This window comes from Podospora pseudoanserina, chromosome 2 (assembly GCF_035222485.1).
Source record: "Podospora pseudoanserina strain CBS 124.78 chromosome 2, whole genome shotgun sequence".
Taxonomy (NCBI): Eukaryota; Fungi; Ascomycota; class Sordariomycetes; order Sordariales; family Podosporaceae; genus Podospora; species Podospora pseudoanserina.
This window is the reverse complement of record NC_085921.1, coordinates 4,211,771-4,238,545: the sequence shown is the minus strand read 5'-3', so window position 1 is coordinate 4,238,545 and position 26,775 is coordinate 4,211,771. Positions and strand designations below refer to the sequence as shown.

General features: G+C 53.1%; 8 protein-coding genes across 8 annotated transcripts; 4 read left to right on the top strand and 4 right to left on the bottom strand.

Moving 5' to 3' along the window:
* Window positions 1-178: 178 nt before the first annotated feature.
* On the bottom strand, window positions 179-4,799 carry QC764_211470 (uncharacterized protein). Its single transcript, XM_062944851.1, has 3 exons — window positions 4,134-4,799; window positions 1,027-4,071; window positions 179-971 (listed from the first exon to the last, which is right to left on the bottom strand). The coding sequence occupies exons 1-3, from the start codon at window positions 4,220-4,222 to the stop codon at window positions 608-610; spliced, it is 3,498 nt and encodes a 1,165-aa protein (XP_062803724.1). The 5' UTR covers window positions 4,223-4,799; the 3' UTR covers window positions 179-607.
* MCM5 (minichromosome maintenance protein 5) lies at window positions 4,788-7,214 on the top strand. The gene is made up of 2 exons (XM_062940309.1): window positions 4,788-6,557; window positions 6,614-7,214. Exons 1-2 carry the CDS (start codon window positions 4,885-4,887, stop codon window positions 7,104-7,106), a joined length of 2,166 nt encoding a protein of 721 aa, XP_062803723.1. The 5' UTR covers window positions 4,788-4,884; the 3' UTR covers window positions 7,107-7,214.
* Window positions 7,199-9,568, bottom strand: QC764_211450 (uncharacterized protein; the record flags this gene model as incomplete). The annotated part of the gene is given in 3 exon segments (XM_062944850.1): window positions 7,199-7,431; window positions 7,515-9,152; window positions 9,164-9,568. 3 exon segments carry the CDS (start codon window positions 9,566-9,568, stop codon window positions 7,339-7,341), a joined length of 2,136 nt encoding a protein of 711 aa, XP_062803722.1. The 3' UTR covers window positions 7,199-7,338.
* On the top strand, window positions 9,408-10,661 carry QC764_211440 (uncharacterized protein). The gene is made up of 2 exons (XM_062944849.1): window positions 9,408-9,993; window positions 10,050-10,661. The coding sequence occupies exons 1-2, from the start codon at window positions 9,764-9,766 to the stop codon at window positions 10,273-10,275; spliced, it is 456 nt and encodes a 151-aa protein (XP_062803721.1). The 5' UTR covers window positions 9,408-9,763; the 3' UTR covers window positions 10,276-10,661.
* Window positions 10,662-10,788: 127 nt separating this feature from the next.
* SPC3 (Signal peptidase complex subunit) lies at window positions 10,789-12,059 on the bottom strand. Its single transcript, XM_062944848.1, has 2 exons — window positions 11,331-12,059; window positions 10,789-11,273 (listed from the first exon to the last, which is right to left on the bottom strand). The coding sequence occupies exons 1-2, from the start codon at window positions 11,762-11,764 to the stop codon at window positions 11,024-11,026; spliced, it is 684 nt and encodes a 227-aa protein (XP_062803720.1). The 5' UTR covers window positions 11,765-12,059; the 3' UTR covers window positions 10,789-11,023.
* A 19-nt stretch (window positions 12,060-12,078) lies between these two features.
* Window positions 12,079-16,094, top strand: QC764_211420 (uncharacterized protein). The gene is made up of 5 exons (XM_062944847.1): window positions 12,079-12,308; window positions 12,377-13,081; window positions 13,131-13,721; window positions 13,781-14,024; window positions 14,085-16,094. The coding sequence occupies exons 1-5, from the start codon at window positions 12,213-12,215 to the stop codon at window positions 15,074-15,076; spliced, it is 2,628 nt and encodes an 875-aa protein (XP_062803719.1). The 5' UTR covers window positions 12,079-12,212; the 3' UTR covers window positions 15,077-16,094.
* Window positions 16,095-16,142: 48 nt separating this feature from the next.
* QC764_211410 (uncharacterized protein) lies at window positions 16,143-18,691 on the top strand. The gene is made up of 2 exons (XM_062944846.1): window positions 16,143-16,679; window positions 16,724-18,691. The coding sequence occupies exons 1-2, from the start codon at window positions 16,620-16,622 to the stop codon at window positions 18,377-18,379; spliced, it is 1,716 nt and encodes a 571-aa protein (XP_062803718.1). The 5' UTR covers window positions 16,143-16,619; the 3' UTR covers window positions 18,380-18,691.
* Window positions 18,692-21,340: 2,649 nt separating this feature from the next.
* Window positions 21,341-26,629, bottom strand: exo2 (exonuclease II Exo2). Its single transcript, XM_062944845.1, has 4 exons — window positions 26,215-26,629; window positions 26,062-26,155; window positions 25,680-25,989; window positions 21,341-25,627 (listed from the first exon to the last, which is right to left on the bottom strand). The coding sequence occupies exons 1-4, from the start codon at window positions 26,217-26,219 to the stop codon at window positions 21,783-21,785; spliced, it is 4,254 nt and encodes a 1,417-aa protein (XP_062803717.1). The 5' UTR covers window positions 26,220-26,629; the 3' UTR covers window positions 21,341-21,782.
* Window positions 26,630-26,775: the final 146 nt, after the last annotated feature.

The following is a 26,775-nucleotide window of genomic DNA, read 5'->3' as shown; positions in this document are numbered from 1 at the left end:
GAGCCTTTGATTGCAAGGGTGTGAGCGTTGATGTGGTTGATAATGTGGTTATTAATATACAAGGCAGGTCAGGGACCATATATAACCCTAACCCCATGGGGGTAATGCCCTCCTAGAAAAAGGGCAATACCCCCCTAGAATTTCTCTTTTTTTACGCTTAAACTTATTTGGAACAATGGAAAGGTGTAGACAGATCATATTGACATGTTACCTCGTTATCCAAAGAAACCTGCCAAAGTCCGCAAAAAGAGTCGAAGAAAAGGTACAGTAGGTTTTCGACCAGTATCCAGCATCTCATCTGATTATGACATGCCAACCAGGTGTGCCCCAATTCCCCATAAGTTTCACAATATGCAACATCGCTCAAATCCCCTTTTTCCTATAAACCAACTACCCCTATAACCATAATAGCTACCAGCTCATCATGCAAGCACCCTCCCCCACCCCCGATACAGCACATCTAGAAAACCAACCATAGGTATATAATAAAAAACAATAGTTCAGATACAAACAAACCCCCCCATCTAAGCACATTCACGTCCCTCTCCCTCTGCCCAGCAACCCCACTCACATACCCCATCTTTCTCGCCTGCCTCGTCCCCAAGTCCTACTCCTTTTCCTCAGCCGGCAGCGGTGGCGATTTCTTCTCCTCAGCACTTCTCTTCCCCCCCTCCGACGACCCCTCCTTACTCTCACTAGACTTCTTCCCCTCCTCCACCTCAATCCCCGGACTCGTAGAAATATTCACACTCAACGAGTGCCCCAACTGCGGCGGAGGAGGAAGAGGAGCAGGCGACGCCGCCCTCGACCCCGCCCTTGACGGTATTTTATCCACCACCGCCAACGACGACCCCGAAGCATTACCAACAACCGTCTTGGAGTTAATAACACCAAGAAGAAACTCCCCCGCGTCCCCAAACCCATCAATCCTTCCCAGTCGTGACTGAAAAAATTCCACGTCGCGGAGCATCCTGTCCCATCATTAGCAACCATTCCCCAGCAATCAGGACTCGACAAAAGACATACCTCTCCCTCCCCCCAACCCCAACCTCCACCTCCCTATACGCCCCCCCAAGCGTCTCCTTGTAATTCCTAAAAACCGGCATCATAATATACCTCACCGTCCCCTCGGGCAAATGCCTCGTCAAGTTCTTGTGCAGCGTCACCGTATCCTTCGCCAACCCCTCCATATACTCACTCACCACCGACCCCCCTTTCCCATCATCATCATCCCACGCCAAAGCCCTCACCTTCCGCCCCGCCAATCCCACCCGCCCAGTCATAATCTCCACCAGCTTGTCATAAATACTATTCTGATGCTCCATCAAGTCCCTCCTCACCTTGTCAAACTCCCCCATCGTAGACGTAACCACCGACCCGGCGCAGTGCCTCCGGACAAACTCCCGAACATGCGGGATGATAGCCGCCATGAAAGCCAGCGCCTGGGACGCGAGAGCGAGGTGCTTGGTCGTGATGTTTCTCAGCCCAGCAGACCGAGTCGCTCCCGCGCCCAGGATGAGCTGCTTACACCTCGAGTTGAAAAGCTGGAGGTAGGCGATGAGGGACGACGAAATGTCCGTTGTCATGGAGGGGATCGAGGTGATGAGCTGCAAGAAATTCTCCATGCCCGTCATGCAGAGGATGGCCGAGTTGGGGAGGAGGTAAGACTCGGATTCGATTACAGCGCTGCGGGTTCTGCTTCTCGTGCCAGCAGGGCTGCCGCCGCCGTTTGCTTGGGCGGATACGACGTCTGGTTCATCTCCTCCGCCGTTGGCCTCGCTCCTTTCCTGCGGCGCGTCCGGATGGGGATGCCAGACCTGCGTGCCCTCCGTCCACGCGGCAGCATCTCTGGTGCTGCACTCAAGAATCCGATTCAGCAGGTCCGTGTCCTTCTCAGTGAAGTCAGCCGCGTTCCACTGGTCTGACTCCATGCCCTGGGCGAGCTTTTGAGTTTGTGCGTCGCCGTGGAGTTTGACAAAGTCTGCGATGTGACCATTGACTAGCGTCTTCAGTGCCGTCCCGCTCCGTCCAGATATGGCCTCGCACTCGTTGGCAAAGTAAAGGTTGAGGGTAAAGTACCGCAGGAAGGAGACAAGATCCAGCCGTTTGCTCTGCTCAGACCGTACCCGAAGCACCTTGACAATCTTTTCCTGAGCTGCGTCAATCGCTTGCCCGAGAAAGTTGGAAATATCCACAGCCGCATGGATCTCCTCCTGGGCCTCGACCGCAGCTCTCGATGGTGGTCTTGCTGGAGGACTCATAGGGGGCGACCTGAGCGGTGGCGACTTCAGCCCGGATGGACCTGCGTCGCCTATCGTGCTTGCAACATCCAACAAGACCTTCATCTGCGTGCTCAATCTCCTGAGAGCCTCCGTAACACCAATGTAGATCTTTACCAGCAAGGTTTCGGCATCCAGAGGGTCCAATGCTCGCAGGTTTCTAGCCAACTGTATGGACCGGTCCTGCTGAGTCCGCGGACTGGCGCCTCGGTTCATCGTCGAGCTGGACTGCATCGACATCATCGACGCCGTGTCGTCGTCATCGCTGGAGCTAGGCAGCGGCCGTCGGATGATGGCTTTGATCTCCTTCATCGCTGCCTCGCGATATGCAGTCGCGGCCACAGTGATGAACTTGGCCCGATGCAGCCCCGTCAGACTAGGCAACAGCTCTATCCTCAGAATGTCTGTCGCCGCCATATAAGACGGGAACGCCGATGGTTCACGACTGTGGGCGCCACGGGCTCGCATCGAAGCACTACTCCAACGCATGAGCACCTCCTGCGCAGACACCTGTTTGACGTGGTTTTGGAGATCCGTAAGCAGAGTGTTGAGAAACCTTCCTTCATATGCCTTTCCGATCCGGAATCGCAGAGTAGACAAATCGTTGCTCACGCCCTGGAGAGCTGTGGCACCCCGCAGGTCCACCAGACTCACTCCAGACTGACTGCCACCCTCGGGCAATTCGCCAGCGATGAGCTTCTCCAAGCCATCGATGTTGTCCAAAGCTTCATCGATGTTTCCAGCATCCACAAGGGACTCGCAGACGGCAACACTGTCTACTATTTTCCGGAGTTGTGTGACGGCGTCGTGTAACTGCTTCAGATTTTCCCTCCTCCGCCGTTGTTGTATGATGTTGAGCCCCCCTGTAGCAATCTCTTCGTCTAGGTTTTTCAGCTCCTTGCGCAGTGCCTTGATCCTCTCTACTGAGTCGGCCGCTTCCGAGTGCAGTTCCCGCAGAGAACCCAGCGCACTGAAAAAAGTCGTTGATGCGGTCGAGATGGACTGAATCAGATGCCATTCAATCGTATCCATATACCACGAGAGCTTCTCCTGTAAGATCGCATTGGTCGCTAGAGCCTTTCGAGGCGCCGCAGCTTGTCCATTCGGTCCCCCTTTATCATCCCCCGGTGCGGGCCTTACCACCTCGGATCGCTCACTGACTACATCAAAAGTCCGTGGATTCTCAAGGTGAAAGTCCTCCTCAAAATATACAGCGGGAACGGTCGACAAAGGTGGTGGTCCCTGCGCTTGTCGGGTTCTGAGACCGGAACTGGGCCGCCGAGGAAGAGTGGGCGAGTCTATCGAAGTGAGGGACGAGATGGATGCAGTCGAAGTTCTCCTCGACGACAAGCCAGGCCGTCTTGCAGGGCGCAAATGACCCTCGTCCACCGGGGTTTCGGGCGCCTCGTCAACTTTGGTGCTTCGTCGGTTCGAGGCGTTCGCATTCTCGTCTTCCTCAGCTTGGATCCGCCGCAACTGCTCATATAACGCCCCAACCTGGGAGAGGTATGGTCTGAACTCGGAAGCATCGACGTGGGGTACATTCGTAAGTGTCACGGGAGGTATGTCTCGGGCGGTCGGAGGTTTGTGCGCGCTCGAAGCAGGGGCGCTCGTATGTGGAAGCAGGCCTGTCCGGACTATAGGGGGTTGCAGCAGCGTGGAGATGGCATTCTGACCCGATTCGAAGACGGCGCTGGTCCAACCGGCGGAGGCGTCCAGCGATCCGCCCACCGAATAGATGGAGCTTGCTGTCGAGTCTCTACGTTGGCGTTGTGGGCTGGTCGGTCCTTTGCTGTCGAGCTGTTAGCTGTGGATCGGCGGCCGCGCAGTGGGAGACAGGGGGTAAGCGCATACCCGTGAAATGGGAACTCCGTTCGATGGCCGGCGGACAATGTCGACGACAAGCTATCGACCGACTTGCGCCCACCCTGGTTTGAGAACATGATGATGGATGCGCAACCCCACTGATGTTCCCCGGCCGCAAGGCGAAGTTATGATCTTGCTGGAGACCATCCAGGGGTTCCAAGGTGCATCCCCTAACTGACAACAGTTGCAAAGCTGACAGATCACCGGGGTATCATGCTGTAGCTGACAGGACAGATACAACAGATGAAAGCGTGGCAATGCTCCAAAAACGGGGTAGTATGTCGTCGCCGAGTAGATGGTCAGGAGGAGGTCAGTAGCGAGTGTCTTCTCAAGCTTCAGGGCAGGTCGTAGAGCCGTCGTCGTCACAGGAAGGTGCTGAGAGATGGCTAGGAGTAGCCTGCCAAATGCGTTCCCATCACCAATTCACAGGCATACGCTTAAGGTAGCTTGGTACGTGCATAGGCCACATCATCTAACAGCATAACGGGGTATATTTCTTTATCCGATTGGCCTTGGTAGACCCGACAAGCTGGGTGCCCTGTCTTTACCGGGGCAATTAAACCCATCGCTACTAGAATGACGACGCGCTTTGGGCCGCGACGCGACGCGACTTTTCAAACCCCTGATTTCTGTTTGTAGATATCTCAACTTTTGGCCCCTCCATACCTCTAGGTACTCTCAACTTCACCGCCCGCCATTACCTCACCACCACCACCACCACCAACAAGTCTTCATCAACATGGATCGCCAATCCGTTTTTGCCAGCAGGGTGTACAATGATCCATTTGCCGAAAATGAAGACTCCAACAGTGCCATCCGCGCCCTTCTCGAGGCCTTTATTCTCGACTTCAGACTCGATAATGTCTACATTTACAGAGATCAACTGCGCGACCATGCGCTGCTGAAAACATACTTTTGCGATGTCAACATCGGCGACCTGATCAAGTTCAACGAAGAGATTGCCCACAAACTGGTGACGGAGCCAGCAGAAATCATCCCCCTCTTCGAGCTTGCCCTGCAGCGGTGTACCCATCGAATTGTTTTCCCTCACGACCCAAATGTCAAGATCCCGCCTCACCAACTGCTCCTTCACTCGAATGCCGAAGATATTTCCATCCGTAACCTGGACTCCCTCACCATCTCGAGGCTGGTCAGAGTACCAGGTATCGTCATTGGTGCTTCGGTCATGTCCTCAAAGGCGACAGAAGTTCACATCGAATGCCGAACATGCAAGCACGCACAAGATCTTCACGTATCCGGCGGTTTCAGTGGCGTCACTCTCCCCCGAACATGCGGCCGCGCTCGCGTCCCAAATGACCCAACCGAGAAATGTCCCATGGACCCCTACTTTGTCGTTCACGAAAAGTCCAAATTCGTCGACCAGCAAATCATCAAACTGCAGGAGGCACCCGACCAAGTCCCGGTCGGTGAACTCCCCCGCCATGTCTTGATCTCTGCCGACCGCTACCTCACCAACCGTGTCGTCCCCGGATCCAGATGCACAGTAATGGGCATCTTCTCCATCTACCAATCCAAAGGCTCCAAAAACACCTCTGGCGCCGTGGCCATTCGCACCCCTTACCTCCGCGCAGTGGGCATCCAGACCGACATCGACTCAACCGCCAAGGGCCAGGCCGTCTTTTCCGAAGAGGAGGAGCAAGAGTTTCTTGAACTCTCCCGCCGCCCAGATCTGTACAATGTCATGACTGATTGCATCGCTCCCTCCATCTACGGCAACCGCGATATCAAAAAGGCTATTTTGTGCCTCCTGATGGGCGGCAGCAAGAAGATTCTGCCAGATGGCATGAAGCTCCGTGGTGACATCAACGTCCTCATGCTCGGCGACCCCGGTACAGCCAAGTCGCAGCTCCTGAAATTCGTCCAGCAAGCCGCCCCCATCGCGATTTACACCTCGGGCAAGGGCTCTTCGGCAGCAGGTTTAACCGCTTCCGTCCAGCGTGATCAGTCAACCAGGGAATTCTACCTCGAAGGCGGAGCCATGGTCCTGGCCGACGGCGGTGTGGTGTGCATCGACGAGTTCGACAAGATGAGAGACGAAGACAGAGTAGCCATCCACGAAGCCATGGAGCAACAGACTATTTCCATTGCCAAAGCTGGCATCACCACCATTCTCAACGCCAGGACGTCGGTGTTGGCGGCGGCGAACCCTATTTTTGGGCGGTATGATGATATGAAGACTCCTGGTGAGAATATTGACTTTCAGACGACGATTCTGTCGAGGTTTGACATGATTTTCATCGTCAAGGATGAGCACGAACGGGGCAAGGACGAAAGAATAGCCAAGCACGTAATGGGCATTCACATGGGCGGGAAGGGGATGCAGGATGAGAGGGCGGTGGAGAGCGAGATTCCTGTTGAGAAGATGAGGAGGTATATCAGCTACTGCAAGAGGTATGTCCCCCCCTTTCCCCCTTTTTTGCCCTCGCAATACTAACCCCCCCGTGTAGCCGCTGCGCCCCCCGCCTCTCGGACGCGGCAGCAGAGAAGCTTTCGTCCCACTTTGTCGCCATCCGCAAGCAAGTCCACGCCTCGGAACTCGAAGCCAACGCCCGGTCCTCCATCCCCATCACCGTCCGCCAGCTCGAGGCCATCGTCCGCATCACCGAGTCCCTCGCCAAGCTCTCCCTCTCCCCCGTCGCGACAGAAGAGCACGTTGACGAGGCGATCAGGCTGTTCCTCTGCTCGACCATGGACGCGGTCAACCAGGGTTCTAACCAAGGATCCCGGGAGCTCAACGAGGAGGTCGCCCGTGTGGAGTCGGAGTTGAAGAGGAGATTGGCGATTGGGTGGAGCACTAGTCTGGCGAGCTTGAGGAGGGAGATGGTGGAGAATAAGGGGTATAGCGAGGCGGCGCTGAATAGGGCGTTGATGATGATGCAGAGGAGGGATACGATTATGTTTAGGAACCAGGGGGCGATGGTGTATAGGAACGGGGCTTAATGTGTGTGTTTTTTGGTCATTTATGTTGGGCATAAATATGGGCGCATGGCGCGAGGATTAGCATTGAAGGATACCACGAGCAAAAAATATCTGATTTATTTCCCATCTATGCTGCTGTCATTGTCTACATAAAGACTGTTGTTCATTCCAAATTGTGCCTGTGCTATGCACGCATGTACAAATCACTTTCTCCAGAATTCAAACCAAAAACCATCACTTACCACACCCCCCCTTAAATCAACGCAACAGTATGATCCTCCCTCACCCTCGCCACAACCCCCAACCCAGCTTCTTTTCCAGCAACAGCCGGGCCCCTGACCACAATCTATCATCTTTGTCAGCAAACCATCTTCTCTCGGGTTTCAATTTTTCTTTTCATTTTTTCATTTTTTTTTCTTCAAAACTCACCTCTCCTTGCGACTCCTCATCACTATTCCTCACCCCCCCCTTATCCCTCAACACAACCTCCACACTTGCCACCGGCGGCCCAAAGTGCTCCCCTCCCCGATAATCATAAACATTCGTCTGACACACCGCGCCCGCAACCCTTGCCGCCGTCAACGCGTACACCACCCTCGCACCGGTATACAACCTCAAATCATTCAGCTCCTCCCCGCTCAACCTCACCTTCCCACCCCCGTTAATCCTCTCAGCAGTGTACACCAACCTCAACTTCTTTCCGCCCGAAAACTTGGGACGGAAAGCTTGGTTGTAATAGTTGGTCAGAAACCCACTCTCGGGGAAAGCACCACTTTCGGCCAAGGACCGAGACAAAAGCCAGTGGAGGTCCTTGCCTATGGTTGATGACTTGAGAGAAGACGAGACCTCCTTGTGAGTTTGGGACAGAGCAGAAGGAGTGACAGCTATGACAGTAGGAGAAACGGCCGGAGAGCTGAGGATCGCAGACAAAGAGGGCGCTTCGGACGCGGAAGAGTTGAACGCAACCGAGGAATTGGAAAACAGAGCCGTGAGGGTGAGAACCAAAGTGTGCGAGTTTGCCAGCGAGTCCGCAGGGAGGAAAAGATCCGAGGGGCTGAGACGGCGGGCGGTGGGGATGGCGGTTAGCTGGGCTGCAATGGCGGAGACGATGTTGCCTGTGGTGAACTTGACCATTTCCTCTTCCCGCCCGGGGCCTTGTTGCCAGAAGAGGGTGATGTCTTTTGGTTCGGACTGGTCCTCAAGAGGGGGGAGGGTCTTGCCTGCTTCGACGGGGGAGTCGTTGATGATGTCTTGCCAGGTGGCAACATTGACTTTGCTGCCGGTGCCCTGGGGTACTTCGTTCCAGTCCATGTGTTTGCTTCCTTCGTCGACCACCCACACCAGTTGGCGGAGGGAGGGGTAGTTCTTGGCCACGACGTCAAAAGGGAAAGATCCAGGGGCGGTGATGACCGTGTCGGCGGCGGAACGGCGGAGCATGTCGATGACGGCGGCGTCGGGTTGGTTGAAGGGGAGGATGATAGCGTTCAAGTTGTAGAAGGCACAGGCAAAAAGGGCAACGATCAACTCGACAGAGTTGGGCAGGTAGACGGCCACGCGGTTGCCACCTTGGTCGACAAGATGTTGGCCGATGAGGTTGATTTGCCGAGTGAGAGCGTCGAGATGGTGCTCTTTGACGTTCTCGGTGCCCTCGACGGTGAGGATACGGCCCTTTGCGCCCTTGTCGTCACCTTCTTGGACGCCGGCGAGGGTCTGCCGCCAGATATCCCTGAGATCACCATCACGGCCCCTCGCCCACTTGTTGGCGCCGGGGTCCTTGACGTTTAAGCCGGTGTGAAGAGGCAGACCATGGGGGGCAGCTTGAGGCCGGTAGACGGAGGATTCTTTGGGCTGGCGGACAGGGGAAGCCTGGGACTGACGAGCGAGGAGGAAGGGGTGAATATCGGGATCTTGGCGGGTCGAGACCTGGTAGGTGATGAGGCCGGCGAAGAGGGTGACGATGAGACTGGTCCAGATATTCCACTGCTTGAAGAGGCCTGTGACGCCCTCGTCAAGCTGTAGCAGCAGGTTATCAAAGGTCCCCATGTTGGGCGAGGGGCTTTGATTGTGCTGTGCTGTACTGTGCTCTGTTGGTTTGTGATGCAAAGAAGACAAAAGTTGTGGCCCCCCGCGCTGGTGGTGTAAGGGGCCCTGTTCGTTAGTGTCTGGAAGATGCAGCCGGGCCGGGACGGGTGGAGATCCGGGATCTTGGGGTGCGAGCTGGAGGTTTTTGGCCGGACAGGACACGGGGGCGGGGCGGTTGCTTGGAAATGCGCGATGGCGGGGGGAGCTCTGTTGTGCCTGCTGGAAACAGACAGCTGCAAATGCCAAGTCTCACAGCTGCCAGGACCCCTGCAACCCGTTTGCATCGACCTGGAGAACTGGGGTCTTGGATTCAATGTTTTGACGCGACCGTCACTTTTTGCCCAGAACAGTGAGCGGACACACGAGAAGTCGAGACGCAAGGAGGGAGCGGCTGTTCGCATCTTACTAACCACCACTATCAACAGGGGTCAACAAGTATAGACCGCCGTCGCCACGACAATCGCGACATGAACTTCTAATCAACATAGCTCTGACGATATTTACAGCTCTCAAAACACTGAGCGCATCTTACCGCATCGCCAACCATCGCGAGACAGTTCCTCCGACCGAGTGTCGCCGCCCATTGAGCGCCCATTATGTCCCTAACACCCGTCAGATCGACGCCCACAAAGCAAATCTCGTCCCCATCCGCCTTTACAGAAAGCCCCGGCAACTGGAAACACCCTCGCCTGGCCGAGATCACAGCGCGCCAAGCCAGAACCACCTTCTCCCAAAAGAACGTCCTGCAAATTGTCTATAATGTCGTCGCAATTGCCGGCGTTCAAGTCCTGAGAAGATTTCTTCTTCCGCACCTCCCGATAAGACTGTACGTTTTCCCCCTCGAACCCTCCCTTTTTCAACCTACTAACCCCCTCTCCCCAGAGAAAAACTCCCCTACGGCTCTTACATCCCCCTAACCCTCCTCCTAATCCCCCTCTTCAACATCCTCCTCGCCCTCCTCCCCTTAGTCCGCCCCAAGGACGACCTCTCCGACATACCCCTCACCCCCGCCCAGCGCGACCTCCTCGGCCTCCCCCCCATCAGAGCACCCCCCACCCCCGCCTCGGACATCTCAACCCCCCGAAATACTCCCGCACCCCCTCCATAGCCGGCTCTCCCTCCGGTTCTTACACCTCCTCCCCCTTGTCCAACCGCAGCACCCCCTTGGGGAATTACTCACCCTCCCCGACCAAAGCCGCCAATTTGGTCAGCCCTCTCCTGCAAAAGGCAACGCAAAATACTGGGAGGAGGGGAAGCTTCAGCAATAGTCTGAATAGTTCTACCATGAGCTTCGCGAGCAGCACGACGAGCAACAACAGCTTTGCGAGCTCGACGGTGAGTTTTGGGGATAGTGTGAGGGATAGTTATCTGCATACGCCAACGCCGGTGAATGGGAAGAGGAGCAGTGTGGCGTTGAATAGCAAGTGGTTGTATGAGAGGGGGAGGAGGGGGAGTAGTAGCAGTTGGTTGAGGCAGGATGGTTTCTGAGTGGCTGTACGGGAAAGGGACATGTAGGTCGGGGAGTGGGGGAGGAGGGGAGTTGGGATGAGAAGTAAGGAGGAGAGGAGTTTAGGAATAGGATCAAAATGGAGGGAAGGGGGGTGGTATAGGAGCAAAGGGGAATTGTGTGTTTTGATTGGCATAGCATTTATGAATCGTTTTGTGATTGGGTTTTGTTAATTTTTCCCATACAGTGTGTATATATTTTTCATGGTGTGGGCTTGAATAGTGATCAACTTCACACTCTATGAGCGCCTGTGAGGAAATGAGATGTCAAAACCGGCAATGAATTGAAGCAAACCCCCAAATAGCTAAATCAATAACTCCATTTTTCGTCCCGACAAAAGCTAGGTCCCCTAAGCCCTTGTGGTCTTCTTCTTGGCCTGCTCCTTCACCTTGATAGCTGGGAGCGTAAACTTCTTGCTCAGCCCATTCTTCAGCGCCTTCCACTTGCCCCAGTCCTGGGCCTGGTTCCATGACAGGAAACCAACCCAGGGCTGGACGTTGTAGTGAAGCTTGAGCTGGACGTCTTCTGTGTTGGCGAGCCTGCCTGTCGGGTGGGTGAGGGGGTACTTAAGGCGCTGGTTCTTGAGTTGGAGTTTGCCGCTGTTGAATCGTTAGCAATCCCATTGCTGCTACTTAAAAAAGAGAGATGGCGCCTACCGGCTAGGATCAATCCCCTTCCCGTTGGCGCTCTTCCTCAACCTCTTAAGCTTCGAGGGGCTAAAATTCCCCAAATGGTCACTGCTCGGCGCCGTGATGATGGTGTCCCAGATCACGGCCTGGTTGGTCGCATTGTTGTTTTGGGCCGAGGGCCACTCGGCCGTGACGTAGGCAAAGACTTGCTTTGTGTTCCAGGTGAAGAGGGAGGAGAGGTCGGCGTCAAGGGTGAATTTGATGATGGCGTATTCTTCCTTTTTGGACGAGTAGTAATCCGCGCGGCCTTTCACCGTTTGGAGCTGGGTTGTTTTGAGGACGTTGACGGTGGGGGTGCGGGGGGACAGGAAGTCGGAGGCGGAGATTAGGAGGGCGACGACGAAGGCGACGGTGGTGAAGAAGCCGAAGGTGTTTTGGAGGCGGACGAGGGAGGAGTACATTGTGATGTGGTGGGTGCGCTCTTGCACGGTGGGTTGAGAAGGGAATTGGGTCGATTCCCTGGGTGAGAATAAGGGTGTCACCTCGGGGGGTTCATTTGCTGGTTGGGGGGGGGGTGGCGGTGTTTGCGCACTGGATGTTGAAACGTGGGGATATCGCAAAGGGAAAGCTTGGTGTTGCGCCGGAGGCTGCTAACAATGGAGGTTCTCTTGAGGCCAGATTGATATGCACTTAGCGGGGATAAGCTCTGCAAATGAAATAGCGTTAGGGTTATGTATGGTAGATCTTATCAGTGGGCGGCTTGCTGGGATGTAACCCAGCTTGTCCGCTTGACAGCGGTCACTGTGAAGTACTGAACATGCTGCTATAAACCACCCGATCCAGATCCCGATCCCCGATCCAACTCCCCCCCGAACGACGGGATGCTATGCACCTGACATAACCGCCAAAATGGGTGCCAGCGACTCCAAACTAGTCTTCAAGAAAGGCATCTTTAGACTGTCGGAGGAACGCCATATTCCTGCTGACGATCCATACTGGGCTCAGGTGCGTTTACAGCCAGCAGCCTGCTAGATAGGGCAATACGTCACGCTAACACACCTGCTGCACACCAGTTCTGGGAGCTCCCCGAGTCCTCGGACGACATCTTCAGTCTTTTTGCCCCGGCCGATGTCCGACGAACCCGCGATAATGCGCTCGAGAACCTGGAGACGCTGATAACAGCTGTAACCGGGCGCCTGTTTATGCTTCGTCACCACCCTTCCTTTCCCGACCACGAGCTTGCCCCAGATCGAGAGGTGCTGAACTGCGTTCGCGTTCTTACGAGGGTCCTGCCTTATATCTACGAGAAGGAGAGCTTGCAGGACTGGGAGGATAGCTTTTTCTGGGCTCCCCGGCGCAAACGGTCCAGAAAGTCATCGATTGCGAGTGAAGTGCTGTTTGATGGCGCAGACGGTGTACCCAAGACACCGGTGGTGGAGTACGAGGATGCGAAACCTCTGGCTGAGGAGCTGATCGATACCGTCACCGACCTGCTCTTTTTCTCCGATTTGACGGTCACCAAGGTGCCAAATGGCAAGCCCAAGGTCACTTATAGCATCTGGCAGACCGGCGTTGGCTGTACAGTACCTATCGCCACGACCAAAGAGCATGAGAGCAATCGGTGTGAGATACTTCGGTTGCTTTTGACGCTAACCAGCAAGAGCATGTACTTGTCTTTGGCGACGCTGCCTCAGACGGGGACCAAGGCTCTCACCTATATCTGCACTTGTCCCGACAAGCAGGTGGTGCTCTCGGTGCTCTGTTCGCTGTTGAATACGGTATGTCCAGGCTTGAACTGTGAATAACGACCACAACTAACGAATGTAGACTCTGAAATATAACCCAGCTACCTGGCTAGCACCCTACAACGCCCTGGTGCCCAACCATCCCAAGCAGCTCTTGGTTACCACCACCCTGCAATTCCTCCTAACCACCCTCCTATACACCATCCCAGAAAACCCAGAACTCCCGACACCTAAAAACCACTACCGACACTACCTAGGCCGCTTACACAGGCCTTCAGATTTTCAGTTCATCGTGGACGGCATGACCCGAGTGCTGAACCAACCCCTTCAGGGGTCGTACATTCCAGGCGCTCACGCCGCTGTCCGCTTTGCCCCTGAGATCATAATGTTGTTCTGGGAGGTGACGCAATGTAACAAGCGATTCAGGTCTTTCCTGATCGACACAGGAAGGGCCTACGATTTTGTCATTTTGATTTTGTTCTACGCCTTGGAGTACAAGAACGATGCTTCCAAGCAAGGTGTGGTGAGGATGTGTGCCTTCTTGCTGCAGACGCTGAGCGTAGAGAAAAACTTTGGGACAAACTTGAACAAGTCGTTTGATGCCCAGGACACTCTGCCCCCCGCGATTCGGATTGCGGGGTTCAGGGGGACGTATGCTGATTTTCTCATTCAGGTGAGTTGTTTTGCTTGGTCTAAATCCAGTCCAAGATACTGAGGTACTGACAACAACAGTCCATTTATGCTCTCATCACAACCAGTCAGGGAAAACTGACAGCGATCTATCCTGCATTGCTGGCCATCATCAACAACATTGCGCCCTATCTGGATGGGTTAAGCGCCCCTACCTGTTCCAAGATTATGCACCTGTTCAACTCCATGTCTTCGCCGTCGTTTCTCCTAGCCAATGAAACCAACCATTCGTTACTGCGGTCATTGTTGGAGGCGATCAACTCGATCGTTGAACACCAATACATCCGTAAGTATTGTTGCCAAAAAAAAAAAAAGAGTCCAAGATTGCATACTGATAGTGTCGTAGAAAACGCGCACTTGGTGTTTGCGATACTCAGAAACAAGAAAAGGTTCGAGGCCGTCCGGTCATTTACACTGGAAAGCGGGCATGAAGAAATGGAAAGACGTAACCGACGGAGGAAGGATTCTGGGGCTTCAAATGACCCGCTACAAGCCGACTCAACTAGAAGTTCACTCGAGAGTCTGAGAAGCCCGGTAACACTTTCCTCACGAGCACCCGCACCGGGCGATGTTCCAGAGGAAGATGGGACATTTGCTATTGGCGACGATGATGACGACGACAGTGATGATGAGGAGCGGCCTACACCGGCGGCTTCTAGCCCCAGTGAGAATCCATCACGGGCGTCTTCTGTCGCGTCTCCGGTCGATGATGATGTACCGAGACAGCTGCGCGGCATGTCGGAAAAAGCTAGAGGCAAAATGCCGGCGGGAGCGCAGACCTTCTCGCGTCAGAACAGCACGACCAGCCTGGGCAGCATGTCACAGTCAGTCTCCGGCATCTTTGAGCCATCAACGCAATGGATCGAGACGTGGCTTCCAGAGTTGCCACTGCACACCATCTTGACGTTGATCCAACAGATTTCAGCTCTGATCCCACGGCAGGCTTTCGCGTCTGATCCGCCACTGCCTGCGACGTTGGACAAAATCAGGGAGATTCAGCTCGTGGGTGTGGACCAGACCCCGGCGAGGGTGCACTCGTTTGAGTGGTCGCCGCTGGCACTGGGGTGGTACGAGAGCCTGCTGTGGGGGTTTATTTTTGCGAGCGAGGTGCAGGTGTCGAAGGGAACGATGGGGATATGGAACGCGACGCAGATTAAGCTCTTCCGGGTGCAGGAGACGGCGCCTCAGGGACCGAGCCTGACGAGCCCGAGAGGGGCGGTGGACGCGGTGGGGAGTAATATTGTGTCGAGGATTGGGCAGATCAATTTGAGAGGAGGAGCCGGGGGGGCGGGAGCGGGAGGTCAAGCGCCTACTGGGGGGACTCCGAGAGGCGGCTAGAACTAGACGCTCACTTCACGCTCTGACAGAGCATGGAGAGGATGGTTGGATGGCGAGTGCTATACATGTTTTTCTGCTGAACAGATAGGGGGGGCGCGCGTCTGGTGTGTTATCATGACATGTGGCTGTGCTGCGAAAAAGGGGGAACTTTGTGGTGATCGTCACTCGCCACTCTGTGATCTGGATGGTGTGGCTTGAAGACACACACTCTCACATCGCACTGGAAAAGGGGCCTAGAACCATTTTATTTTTGGGAACACGGGTGCACAGTTGAGCATCATGATCATCGGAGTTATGATGAAGTTTGCTTGCGTGTGTGTTGAGCAGATCATATGCATTGGGGGGGACATGATAGGCATTAGGTACAGAAGCAGAGAGAGCACTACTGCAATATAGTAACTCAACAAGCACATTTTACATACACCACAGATGCAGAGTGCCACATACAACGGCATTTCGGCAATCCGGGGAGAGTGGCAACGGGCCTTGGGAGCACTTGCATAAAGTCTTGGTCCAATGAATCTCAGGGGAGGGTTATGAGATGAGGAACAATAGCCAAGTTTTTTTTTTGTTTTCACTGAAAGGAAGGGTACTAACGAGCCACATTTTTTCTGCCACAGTCAGGCTGGGTTTGGTTGATCATTTCCGAAATCTGCACTACGACGTTTCGTCAGCACCGCCACTGTTTCATGTACTTTTTGATCATAACGGTCCGGTGTGGCGTATTGAAGGTGTGGTGATCCAATAAGAGGCGTTAGGGGAGGATTACTAGCCACAGTTTGGACCCTTGGTGCACGCGGGCCAGGACCCTGGAATTAGTGGACATGGAGGGGGGGGAGCATTTGTTCCTGACGAAACTGCGAGACTGTCCTTGTCACTTTCTTTTGGCGTGCTCTCTTCCACCCCGGACTCCCGATCAGCCCTGCCTGAACGGTTTTGTTTTGTTGTTGGCGGGAGCCAGCCACCGGCCAGCCGCCGGGTGATGGGGATGGGGATGGGGATGGGGATGGAGTTGGGGTGCTCCTTTCATTTCATTTTGTTTCCTTGACCGCTTGGTGGAGGAAGAGTTCGGTGTTTAGAGGGGGGGAGGGTGGTTGGAGGGGGAATGTTCGGGGTAGGGTGACGAGACTGGTGTTGACCTGATGGGTTTATTACTTACATAAGGAACTGTATGGACTGTACACATGAATGTTGAATCAGCTAAGGAAATTCGCGGCAAGTGATTGATGCAGAATGCGGCATGGCATGGATTTGTGTTATAGCGTGTGGGGTGGGATGCATGTATGTAATGTTGTGGTGGTGGTGGTGTGGTTCATGCGCTTATAATTACCGATAACCCTTCTTCCTTTCTTGGAACACACCTCGTTTTTTCTCGTCCCAACTATTTTTTTGCTTTGTTTTTGTTCGATCGTTTTGTCGTTCGTTTGACAGTCTATCTTGAGGTTTGAACGAGAGCAGATATATGTTGTTCTTGAGTTTGGAAACATACCTATGCGAATAGTAACGTGGTAATTGTGTTGGTGTATAATACTGAAGACATAATATGGCGGACGCTGTGGTGGGATCGCCGGCTGCCGATGAGGTCAGGCCGTACAAGATACATGTAAGTGTCCGTCTTCTTTTCAGAGTGGTTCGTAAGACTGACAGGTTGTACAGGTTCCGACGAGGCATCTCCACCTCGCACGACAGAAGCTTGAGCTCACTAGACTGCCTCATGAGGGGTCTCTGCCAAAGTCGACCGTGTGGTGGGAGCCAAAGCCTGTTATCGAGCCGCTGATTGACTACTGGCTTGAAAAGTACAACTTTCGCGATATCGAGTCCAACCTCAACGCCAACATCCCCCAGTTTCGGACCTCGATTGCCTTGTCGGAATCGGCATCCCCTCTCAGGATTCACTTCATCCATGCCCGGTCCTCTTCCACCAACGCTCTTCCTCTCTTGGTGCTGCCACCATTCCCACTAACCAACCTCTCCCTCTCCCACCTCATCAACCCCCTCACAACCCCATCCGACCCGACTCATCAAGCTTTTCACGTCGTCATACCCTCTTTGCCAGGATTGGGCTTCTCCGACTCCATTCCCGCGAACCGCTCACCCATAGACGCCACGGCCTCGATATTTAATACACTAATGACCTCTCGATTGGGCTATAGGCACTACCTGACAACAAACACGTCCCCTGGCTCCTCTTCGCCATCCCAAATCGACTTCCACCTCGCCCACGCCATCTCAGCGACCTACTCTGACTCCTGCCTGGGAACCCATCTAATCTCCCCTGTCCTCTCCGCGCCAAAACTCACAAGCTCACCCATCGAATTCGCAAAATGGTCTCTAGCCTGGTTCTTCAGGGGTGGTGTGGCTGGCTATGAAGAGCGGGACTTCCTAGGGTACTACTCCCACCCTCCTTCACCACCAATCACAGAGATAAGAGACCCAAATACCCTAGCATACGGACTGTGTGACTCCCCAGTTGGAATGCTGGCTTTCGTGTTGAGGCACCTGCGACAAATCGCCAGCGGCAATGGTGGGGTTGTAGGATCAACAGGGACATTCACAAGAGAGGAATTGATCACACTTACGAACTTGGCCTGGTTACCTGGACCGGAAGGGCTGTTGCGGTTTTGGTCGGGAACTTCGCTGCATCACTCTTCTCATCAGCTGCCGGCGAAAACACCAACAAAGCCGAAAGTTGCGATTACGGTCTTTGCGAGTTCGTACTCTTCCTCGACAGCGACTGCAGCACCAGCAGCAACGAACGAAAAGGACGATGTGGAGCAGCTTGATTTGTCTGGTATTGGTGGAAACCAGGGAAGAGCACAGTCGACATTCTATCCACCTGCCTGGGCGCACGGCTCGTACTCGGTGCTGCACACTTCCCGGGTTGATTCGCAGCCTCCGTCATCACTACTGCTGTTTGAGCAGCCGGACATAATCTACGATGGGATCCGGGCATTGGCGAAGGAGGTGCTGAAGATAGACAAGAGGATCATACCAGTGGCCCCCCTGACTGGTGTTGTGGTTGAGCCTGCTTCCACCGCCACGCCTCAGCCAACAACAGCAACACAGCAGCCCAAACCAGAAAAGACGATCAAACCTGTTGTTGCGGAGCCACCAATTCTGCGAACAATAAAGGAAGAGAAGACCGAGGACAAGGGCAAAGGGAAGGATGTCCTCAAGGATGAGGGTTTGCTGTCACCGCCTACCATTCCCGCGGTAAAGAGGGAGTTGAGTGATGGGAGTGGCGGCATCAGCAGTCCGGACACACTAGTTGAGAGTTCCCCCTCGCCGTTGGGGAGGTCTTAGATTTCTTTTGTTGATGAGAGATGTCTCGAACTGTTGAAAGAATGGTTATGAAAGGGAAGGGAACTTTGATGGGGGATTTGCTTCTCGGTGGGAAAGATTTTACACACAAATTTCGATTCTATGATACCAATCTTCTTTTTTTTTGGACGAAGTTTTACATTCGATTCCACGATACCAGAGGCTTAATGGACTAAGCAACAACTTTTTGGGTGCGAGAAGGCTTATTTGGATGATATATACAAGAGAAATTATACGCATGACTGCTTTGTTTACAGTCCTCGAATTTCATGTCTCTCCACGATGTCTGTGCATGGCCGTTAGACAATCTCGAACATTGTAGGCTATCTTGGATACCTACTCAAGGCACCGATTTTGTTGAGAACTCGGAGTGACTGTCAGGCCGCCAGGTAACAAAACAAAGAACCAAAAAGGGGCTATCAAAACAATTGCCCAATCCCATCACCAACCCACCATTTTTGACTTATCACACCATCTAAGATTGACCTCTTAGGCTACAACTCTTGAACAAAGCTATTGTACTGCTCTCAATATAACTGTTGTTCGTTCAATCTTGCTGTCCTTGCCAACAAACTCTTGCTCAAGGCCCTATCTCTCGTGTATTTAAGCCCTTTCCACCTCTCACCTTCAACTACCATTCTTTTCTCATCATCGCAATCATCAGTCATCATTCCAATCAAGACTCACTTTTGATCACAGACCAACTTGTCTCATCACACACACATACCACATACACGTTCTATTGTCTTCAGACTAACTACTACTTGCAACCCAACACACACACACACACACTTTCCCCCCAAAGCAAAGCAAGTAAGGTCAAACCTTTCTTAACCCCCCATCCCCCAACAAAACGGCATCATGGCTCGCATGACACGTCCCCATCCCCACTTCTGCGGGCCTTGCTGGGCCTCAACCAGAGCAGGAGTTGTCTGCTGCAATGACACCTACAACCCCGGGTGCTACGACCCATCCTGCGTACACCACCTATCGGAACTTCTGGTCAGTAGGTACACAGCTACTGACCTTGAGGAACACTTTGAAGAAGGGTACGACTACTCTGACTACTACTACTACTACTACAATGAGTACGACGACATCGACTTCTCTCCCAAAGGGCGGGTTCAACGCCGGGAGAGGAGCAGGGGCGTTTACACTGACAGGTGCAAGAAAGGGGAGGAGATTTGGCGCTGGAAGTAACAAACAAGATTGTCAGGAACGAGCAGGTGAGCACTCGGAATGTATGATGTGCGAGGTGAGTGGATAACACAAGCATGATCGATTGTTAGGGAAAGGACACACGATAATCTATCTTGCTGGTGGAGATGAGCATGGTACTCTATTTTTCTTCTCGGGTTGGTAAAAGAGTAACTTTTAATTTAACTTTTGGCGAACAACTGTATCAATAATATATATATATATATATTTCCCAAGACGAAAAGCAAGAGTCTCCAATTTGCAAAGTATATATATATATATATATATATGTGTGTGTATGTGGACGTAACTTTGTATATTCTCTCATTCAACCCAAGCGTCATACGGCCAGCAGGGCAGGACGGACGGACAGCTGCACAATACCAGCGTGATCGCCGTCAAAAATTACAAGAGTGACTGTCAATGCTTGCTTGCCCCAGTGGTATGTATGTATGTATATCTATATATGTATATGTATATGTGGTGATGCCTGCCCGTCATCACACCCAGGCAACCAGCGTTTGAATATGCCATGATTTATGCAATACCACCTAGCTAGCTAGATTGTTTCTATACAGCTATACATTAACCATTCTTTCTCCCAAATGCTATTATAATCCCAAAAGTCACATCACAATATTAATACAATGCCATTTTTATCTCGACTCTTTCAAAGGAAAAGGTCAAGATAACAAGTTCACATCATCACAATTATTCTGCACAATTTCAAGCGATCGATTGGATCCTTGTGTCGCGTACTGAAAAGGTAATTCTGTTAACAATGGAAGGTCACATACATCATCACGATTATTATTATTATTGTTATTATTAATATTATTACTATCACACAAAATCAAAAGATTAATTAGTTTGGGTTTGCCCAAACCCCCCCAAAAAAAAAAAAAAAAACTATCATATTAACTGATCAACATCCAGGGCATCTACACACCCCTCTCTTCACCAGGGAGAGAAAGAATCATCATGTCCTGGCTGACTTACCTCTTCCCTCCAACTGTGTATCTTGCAAAAACTCACCTATGGCATGGGAGGGTAGTCAAATCCATCTTAATCAAACTTCATATACCACACCATCCAAGGCTCTCAATCTTGCCGTCCCTTTGCTTCTTCTTGTTTTCTTCACCCCCTTCTTCTTCTTCTTCTTCTTCTTCTTCTTTTTATCCTCATCCTCACCCCCATTCTTCTTCTTTCTCTCCGGCTCAAAAACCGGCATCTTCTTCCACTTAAAGCACTCGTGCTCACACCCCAAGCTGCCGCACCCGAGCCGGGTGTTGCAGTAGCAGAAGGGGGATGTTCCCACTGCTGAATGGAGGCAGTGGTCGCAGAGGGAGAGGGCTGTTACGGTGGTGGGGGGAGGCTTTTTGTAGGAGTTGGGTTGGTTAGTTGGTGGGGTTGACTTACTCGGTTGTTTTGGCTGGTGGTGAATGGAGATGATGATGATGATGATGATGATGATGATGATAAGGGAAAGAAGTCCAATGGGAGGGAGGGGGGGGGGACGGGTGTTTAAATACTTGATGGATGAGGTGGTAAAATTGTAGAAAATAGTGTATATCGAGACATACCGATACCATTGAAATACTGAGGAATTGCCCTTTAACACAGTTGTGCAAACAAACCAGCTTTTCTTTTAATCGAAAGGTAGTGAGTGTACGACAGGCTTTCATAATATCATGGTGATATGCTAAATGTCCAAGACTGTAAAACCACCCGTCTTATGCAACCTCTGTGTTGGCGGTTTCGTCGAGAGGTGTGTGCCATCAGAGAGTGGGCTTCTGATTGAGATTTGGACCACATTTTGAACTTGACACCTCGTTGCACAATGGCTACTCCAATTTCTAATCCCTACAGCGTTGCTCCAACAAGACAATAAATACTCAATCATCAACTACTAAACGCTTGTTGATATATACCCATACACCATACCAATTCAACAACAGAAATTCCGCGCTGACCCTGATGACAATCCATATCCGCCCTCTAGACATTTTTTTGAACCCAGAACCATATAGCCGGAAACCATTTTCCCAACTTGTCCATTGTTCCAAGTCCAAACCGAACCCAACCAGGCCTTGATGTGTGTCATCGTCATCGTCATTCATGAGGTGCCCGCCCTAAACCCATTAGATCCGTGGCAACGTTAAGCTCAGGGATAGCCCCTCGAGAACATCTAGCTCGCGGAAGGAGGAATCGCCACGCTTTGTTGATGCTGCTGCTGCTGCTGACCCTGACCCTGACCCTGGCCACCTCGAGCGCCACCACGAGGACCACCTCTGCCCCGGCCAGCATAAGGCGCTCCTCTAAAGCCACCTCTCCCGCCACGGCCTCCACGTGAATTTTCCCCATTCTGACCATCAACCTGCTGCTGCTGCTGCTGAGGCGCAGGGCGGAAGGCAAGGTTGTTGTGCTGTTGCCCTCCCCTCTGACCACCATTGCCGCGACCACGTCCGCGCGCTCTTCCTCCCCTAGGAGCATCAAGGCTGGAAGGGGGCGGAACAGCCCCATACATCGGCGGAGCAGAAGCAGAACCATTGCTGCCGTCCTGGCTGGGTCCACCGTACCCACCTCTGCCACCGCCGCGACCACCCCGTCCACCCCGTCCCCAAGCAGCTTGAGAAGGAGCACCGGCATCTTGCAGACGCTTGCCCTGGTGCATGTGATACCCGCCATGAGTAGTCAAGGTGGTAACTGATGGTGTGACGGGCTGGCGAGCGAGCTGGTTCTTGGAACCGGCAACAACCTGCCGTCCGGTAAGGTTGAGAAGAGTAGTAGACGGCACAGTCTGCCCGCGGAACGGCGGACAGCGGCCACCGAGAGTAGTGCCGCTCATGAACGTGACGTCAAAGACAACATCCAACAACTTGGCCGTGGGGGTGCGGCTGATACCAACCACAGTGCCGCGGAAGGCGATGGGGACCTTGCCGGTGCGGGCAACGTACACCACGCGGTCTCCCAAGGCGAAGTGCTGGTTGCCCAGGCGATGTTCGGCATCGTCGGGCCTCAAAAGCGCATTCCTGGGCACGCCGTTCATCTTCTTGGGAACAGTAGGAATAGCGCTGAGCTTGAGACTGTCAGCCTCCGCAGCAATCCTCATGACGACCTCAGAGTCCAGCTGCTCGGCATCAAGAGGGACGCGCTCCATCGAGTTGGTCTTGAGCGTCTTGAGCCAGGCACCGATTTCCTTGACCCGGGCTGTGGCCAGATTAGGGTCACTCCAGAGATCAGTTTCCTTCAACTCGGCGCCCGAAGGGTTCCTCTTGACACCGGCGAAAAAGTCGGGGAAGTTGGTCATGTACTGAACAATCAGGTGCACGGCAGCACTACTGAACTCCCAACCGGTCTGAGACTTGCGAGAGTACCCAAGCACCTTCTGCTTCTTACCCTCAAATTTGAGGTTGAGACCCAAGTTCACGCGAAGATCACCAACCGTCTTGACAAAGTAAGATGAGGTGATCTTGCTGAGCGCCAAGGGGTGCAAATCGAGCTGCTTGGCGACCATGTAGGATGGCATGTAAGAATTGCCCCGCTCCGACTCGTAAATGATGCGCTTCGCAAAGTCAGGCTCCCGGCTTTCAAGGGTGGCAAGCCAGACCTGAAGCTTTCCGTTGGTGTAGCCAGATACTTCCAATGGCTGACCATAGTTGAAGTCGCCCAAGAAGAAACCTATCGATTTGACGGGGAACTCTTCCTCAAGCGGCAAGGCGGCCTTTTCGATAAAGCGCTCGTCCTCGTTGGCAACCTCGTCGACAATGATCTGAGAAGCATAGTCCGTCTCCATGCCCGGGATGTCGCCGTACTCCTTGATTGTCGCGCCCTCGTCGGTCTTGATCAGACCCTTCAACATTTGGACCCTGACCAGGGACTCGACAGGGCCAATCAAGATACCCATACGCTTACTGTAAAAGTTCTCAATCTTGTTGGCCTTCTTGCCAAACTCTTCGATTTCACGATGGCCATGGTGAAGGGTGGCCACCTGACCGTTTCCGTCGAGGACATAGTCGAAGAGTTCATCAGACACCCCAACAATTTTGGCCTCCTGGAGGAAAGGATAACCAACAAAGCAGCGCTGTCCAAGCTTGACCTTGGCACTCTCGACCTTGGTTCTCATCTCGGTGCCGATGAGGTTCACCACCATGCTTTCGTTGCGGCTGTCTTGCTTGAACACATTAACTCCATGGAAGCCAAGGCTAGCCGTATAAGGCAGGGTGGCGAGAGATGGGAATCCAGCCAAAGCCTCGGCATTCAACAGAGCGCCATCGGTGAGGCCGGCGCGGTACTCAAGACCTTCGACCGGAGGAAGATCAAAGATGTTTTCGACACAGTGACAGTGAGGGATGTGCGGGAAAACATCCACCAAGGATGAGGCATACTCAAAATCGACATCTGGAGAATACGTAAACTTGAGGGCCACACCGAAGTCGTTGCGTGCCTTCTCCTCGTCGGAAAGAAGATCGTTTTTGGGAGCCATGGCGTCGAGGAGGCGCTTTTCGTCAATGAAGGGGATCTTGACGACGGCCTCCCAGTCCATCTTCTTTCCGTTCATGTCGAGCTCGAAATCCCGGGGATAGAAATCGATGATGGGCGAGTCCTTGTCCGTCATGAGGGGCCAGTATACGGTAGGCACGATGCTTTTACTGCGGTCGGGCAAGACACCCATGAGCTGTTCGTTCGGCCTGAACGGCTGGCCCAGGGTGAAGTTGAGGTCTGCACCCAAACCCTTGACGACATCTGAGACCAGAGGGGAGTAGTGATAGCGGTAGAACCACGGCCATGACGCAATTCCACGATAGTAGTAGAAGAGCACCCACTGAAGACCTTGAACGTAGTTTTCTGCGAGCTTGCGCAACTCATCTTCGTGCTTCCCCTCGGCCCACTCGGGGAACTTGTCCTTGTAGTAGCCGTCCTTCCACTCTTGGAACTTTTGCTTGTACTTGGCCTCCATGGCGGATTGGGCATCGGCACCTGTCAGGTCGAGAACTTGGGCACTGTCGTACTTCTTCACAATGCGAAGAGATGCCGACTGCGCTTCCTCGTCCTCCTCGTCTTCGTCGTCTCTCACAGGGAAGGTCAAAATAAGGTGACGACGTCCATCGTCGTCCTCCTTAGTAGCCCACTCAATGTGCGCAGCATCAGCCAGATCCTGGACGAACTTGCGGTCGGCCGCATTTAGGCCGGTGCCGAGATCGAGAGTTTGCGAATTCCGGTTGGTCAGAAACTTTCGAATCTTTGTCTTCCACAGCGTCTTTTGATCTGAGCTGATGATCAGCTTGCCCTTGACACGAGCCCTGGCAATCTCGGCCTCGTCATGTTCAAGCATCTTCTTGCCCCGCAGCCAGCCGGCATCTTCGTTTTCATGCTCAAAGAACCGGTACTCTTCTCTCCCAAGCTCCTCCAAGAGAATGGCTAGCCTCTTGAGATTCACTCTGCCATTTTCATTGATGTATCCATCACACTTTCGAAGCACCTCCTTGTAAATCTTGAACATGGTGGCCAACGCACCCTCGTTGATGTGAAAGCGCGGAAGATTGGGCAAGAAATCGTTGCCCACAAAGAAGGCCATCAAGATGAAGTCATCAATGACCTTTTCCATATCGAACGGCATGGGGATTGCGCCCGGTACTTTGAGCTCTTGGAACTCCAGCTCCAAGTACTCTCGAACTATGCAGAGATGCATCAGGTAAAAGTTTTGATGCTCCAACTCCTTAACCTTGTGCTGGTCCTTGACGCGGCCAAACTGAACCTCTTCTCGGAGGAGGCAGAAGTGTGGGTCATGGCTCAGGAGACCCAACATGATGAGATCGGCATCGAGGCCGTACAAGCAGTGGCGGACGTTGGGGTTGTAGTCCGGTTGCGCGCGTGCGTTGCGGATGTACTCCATGATCTTGTGCTCACCCTCACCAGGGACCTCATGCCCTGACAGGACAATCTCGGGGCCCTGCCAGTCCTTGTCTTCAGACACCTTCTTGTTGATGAAGTACTTGAGCTGCTGGGTAAGCTTGGCCATGAACTCAGTTCCTGTGTCAAGGTCAGCAGACCGAAAACCAGACGTCTGGTGGCAGCAACATACCTGGCGTGATGCAATTGGAGTCGAACGGTGGCTCCTTGGGCAACTCTTTGCCCTCCTGAATGGCCTTATCACGGGCCCTCTCAGCGTCCAAAGCAGTTCTGAAGCGACGAGCACGCTGTTGGTTCATTTTGGCGCGCGGGGCGACACCATCGATGGCCATGAAGAACAGCGTCTTCGGTTTGATCTTACCGAAGAGATGTTCTATATAGTTGAATATAGCGATGAACATTTGTTCTTCGCTGATACGGGCCTGCTGAACATCATCCGAGTCCTTGTGGGTACAATTATGAATGATACCATTCATATCCAACTGAAATTCACCAACATATTAGCGACTGGCACAACATGGGTATAGTCTCCCGACTCGAGAAGGCTGGCGCACGTAGAGGCAGTCGAACTCGGGAATTCGATTCTCGGCAATGAGTTGCGATATCGCCGGGTAACGCTCAGAGAGCCATCTGAAAAACTTGGGAACACTGGATCATGTCTGTCAGTCGCATGCTGACGCAGAGAGATATGCGGATGGAATACTCACCCCATCCTGCCGGCAAGCGCTCAACAAGGCGCAATCTGTTGCAGAAAGCTAGTCGTAGAAGTGGTAGCCGAGGTCGGGTCGTCGTGGAAGGTGATGCCGACACTAAATAAAAACGGTCGGTCTTCTTTTGGCGGGAGTCGCACGCTTTGTAGTGGTACAGAGTAAGATGCGCAGCGGCGGCGAAAGAAAACAAGAGGAAAGTAGCTGTCTGTCCCAGAGAAGATGCTTTTGTCGTAACTCGTAGCCAAAGGATACTGGGATATTCCTGGAGATGTGCGATAGGCAAGGGGGGCTCGAGTGCCTGATATGCGTATTTGGAAGGGTTAGACGTTGAGGACGGGTTGAGTTAAGTTTGGAGAGGTGTAAAACTGACGGTGCTGCTTGCAGTTGTCCTCGGGCTACAGTGAGGCTGTGAAACGACGAATGGCCGGTGACTGACTGGCCGAAGCCACAATGCCCCTCGCCCCCACCGCAAAGTACCCAGGTACCTAGGTACTCTAACTGTGCGAGCACAGACCTTCTGGAGACCCAAGCTCTTTACTCCAAGGCTTTGCGCAAAAT

Coding starts and splice junctions, on each gene's coding strand:
- QC764_211470 (XM_062944851.1), bottom strand. CDS start 4,222: ATGTTCTCAAACCAGGGTGGGCGCAAGTCGGTCGATAGCTTGTCGTCG. Junction 4,072..4,133: donor ACGGAGTTCCCATTTCACGG/GTATGCGCTTAC, acceptor ACAGCTCGACAG/CAAAGGACCGACCAGCCCAC. Junction 972..1,026: donor GGGGTTGGGGGGAGGGAGAG/GTATGTCTTTTG, acceptor ATGATGGGACAG/GATGCTCCGCGACGTGGAAT.
- MCM5 (XM_062940309.1), top strand. CDS start 4,885: ATGGATCGCCAATCCGTTTTTGCCAGCAGGGTGTACAATGATCCATTT. Junction 6,558..6,613: donor TATATCAGCTACTGCAAGAG/GTATGTCCCCCC, acceptor CCCCCCGTGTAG/CCGCTGCGCCCCCCGCCTCT.
- QC764_211440 (XM_062944849.1), top strand. CDS start 9,764: ATGTCCCTAACACCCGTCAGATCGACGCCCACAAAGCAAATCTCGTCC. Junction 9,994..10,049: donor CCGCACCTCCCGATAAGACT/GTACGTTTTCCC, acceptor CCCTCTCCCCAG/AGAAAAACTCCCCTACGGCT.
- SPC3 (XM_062944848.1), bottom strand. CDS start 11,764: ATGTACTCCTCCCTCGTCCGCCTCCAAAACACCTTCGGCTTCTTCACC. Junction 11,274..11,330: donor AAGGGGATTGATCCTAGCCG/GTAGGCGCCATC, acceptor ACGATTCAACAG/CGGCAAACTCCAACTCAAGA.
- QC764_211420 (XM_062944847.1), top strand. CDS start 12,213: ATGGGTGCCAGCGACTCCAAACTAGTCTTCAAGAAAGGCATCTTTAGA. Junction 12,309..12,376: donor ACGATCCATACTGGGCTCAG/GTGCGTTTACAG, acceptor GCTGCACACCAG/TTCTGGGAGCTCCCCGAGTC. Junction 13,722..13,780: donor ATGCTGATTTTCTCATTCAG/GTGAGTTGTTTT, acceptor TGACAACAACAG/TCCATTTATGCTCTCATCAC.
- QC764_211410 (XM_062944846.1), top strand. CDS start 16,620: ATGGCGGACGCTGTGGTGGGATCGCCGGCTGCCGATGAGGTCAGGCCG. Junction 16,680..16,723: donor TCAGGCCGTACAAGATACAT/GTAAGTGTCCGT, acceptor TAAGACTGACAG/GTTGTACAGGTTCCGACGAG.
- exo2 (XM_062944845.1), bottom strand. Junction 25,990..26,061: donor CCGAGTTCGACTGCCTCTAC/GTGCGCCAGCCT, acceptor GGTGAATTTCAG/TTGGATATGAATGGTATCAT. Junction 25,628..25,679: donor CTCCAATTGCATCACGCCAG/GTATGTTGCTGC, acceptor ACCTTGACACAG/GAACTGAGTTCATGGCCAAG.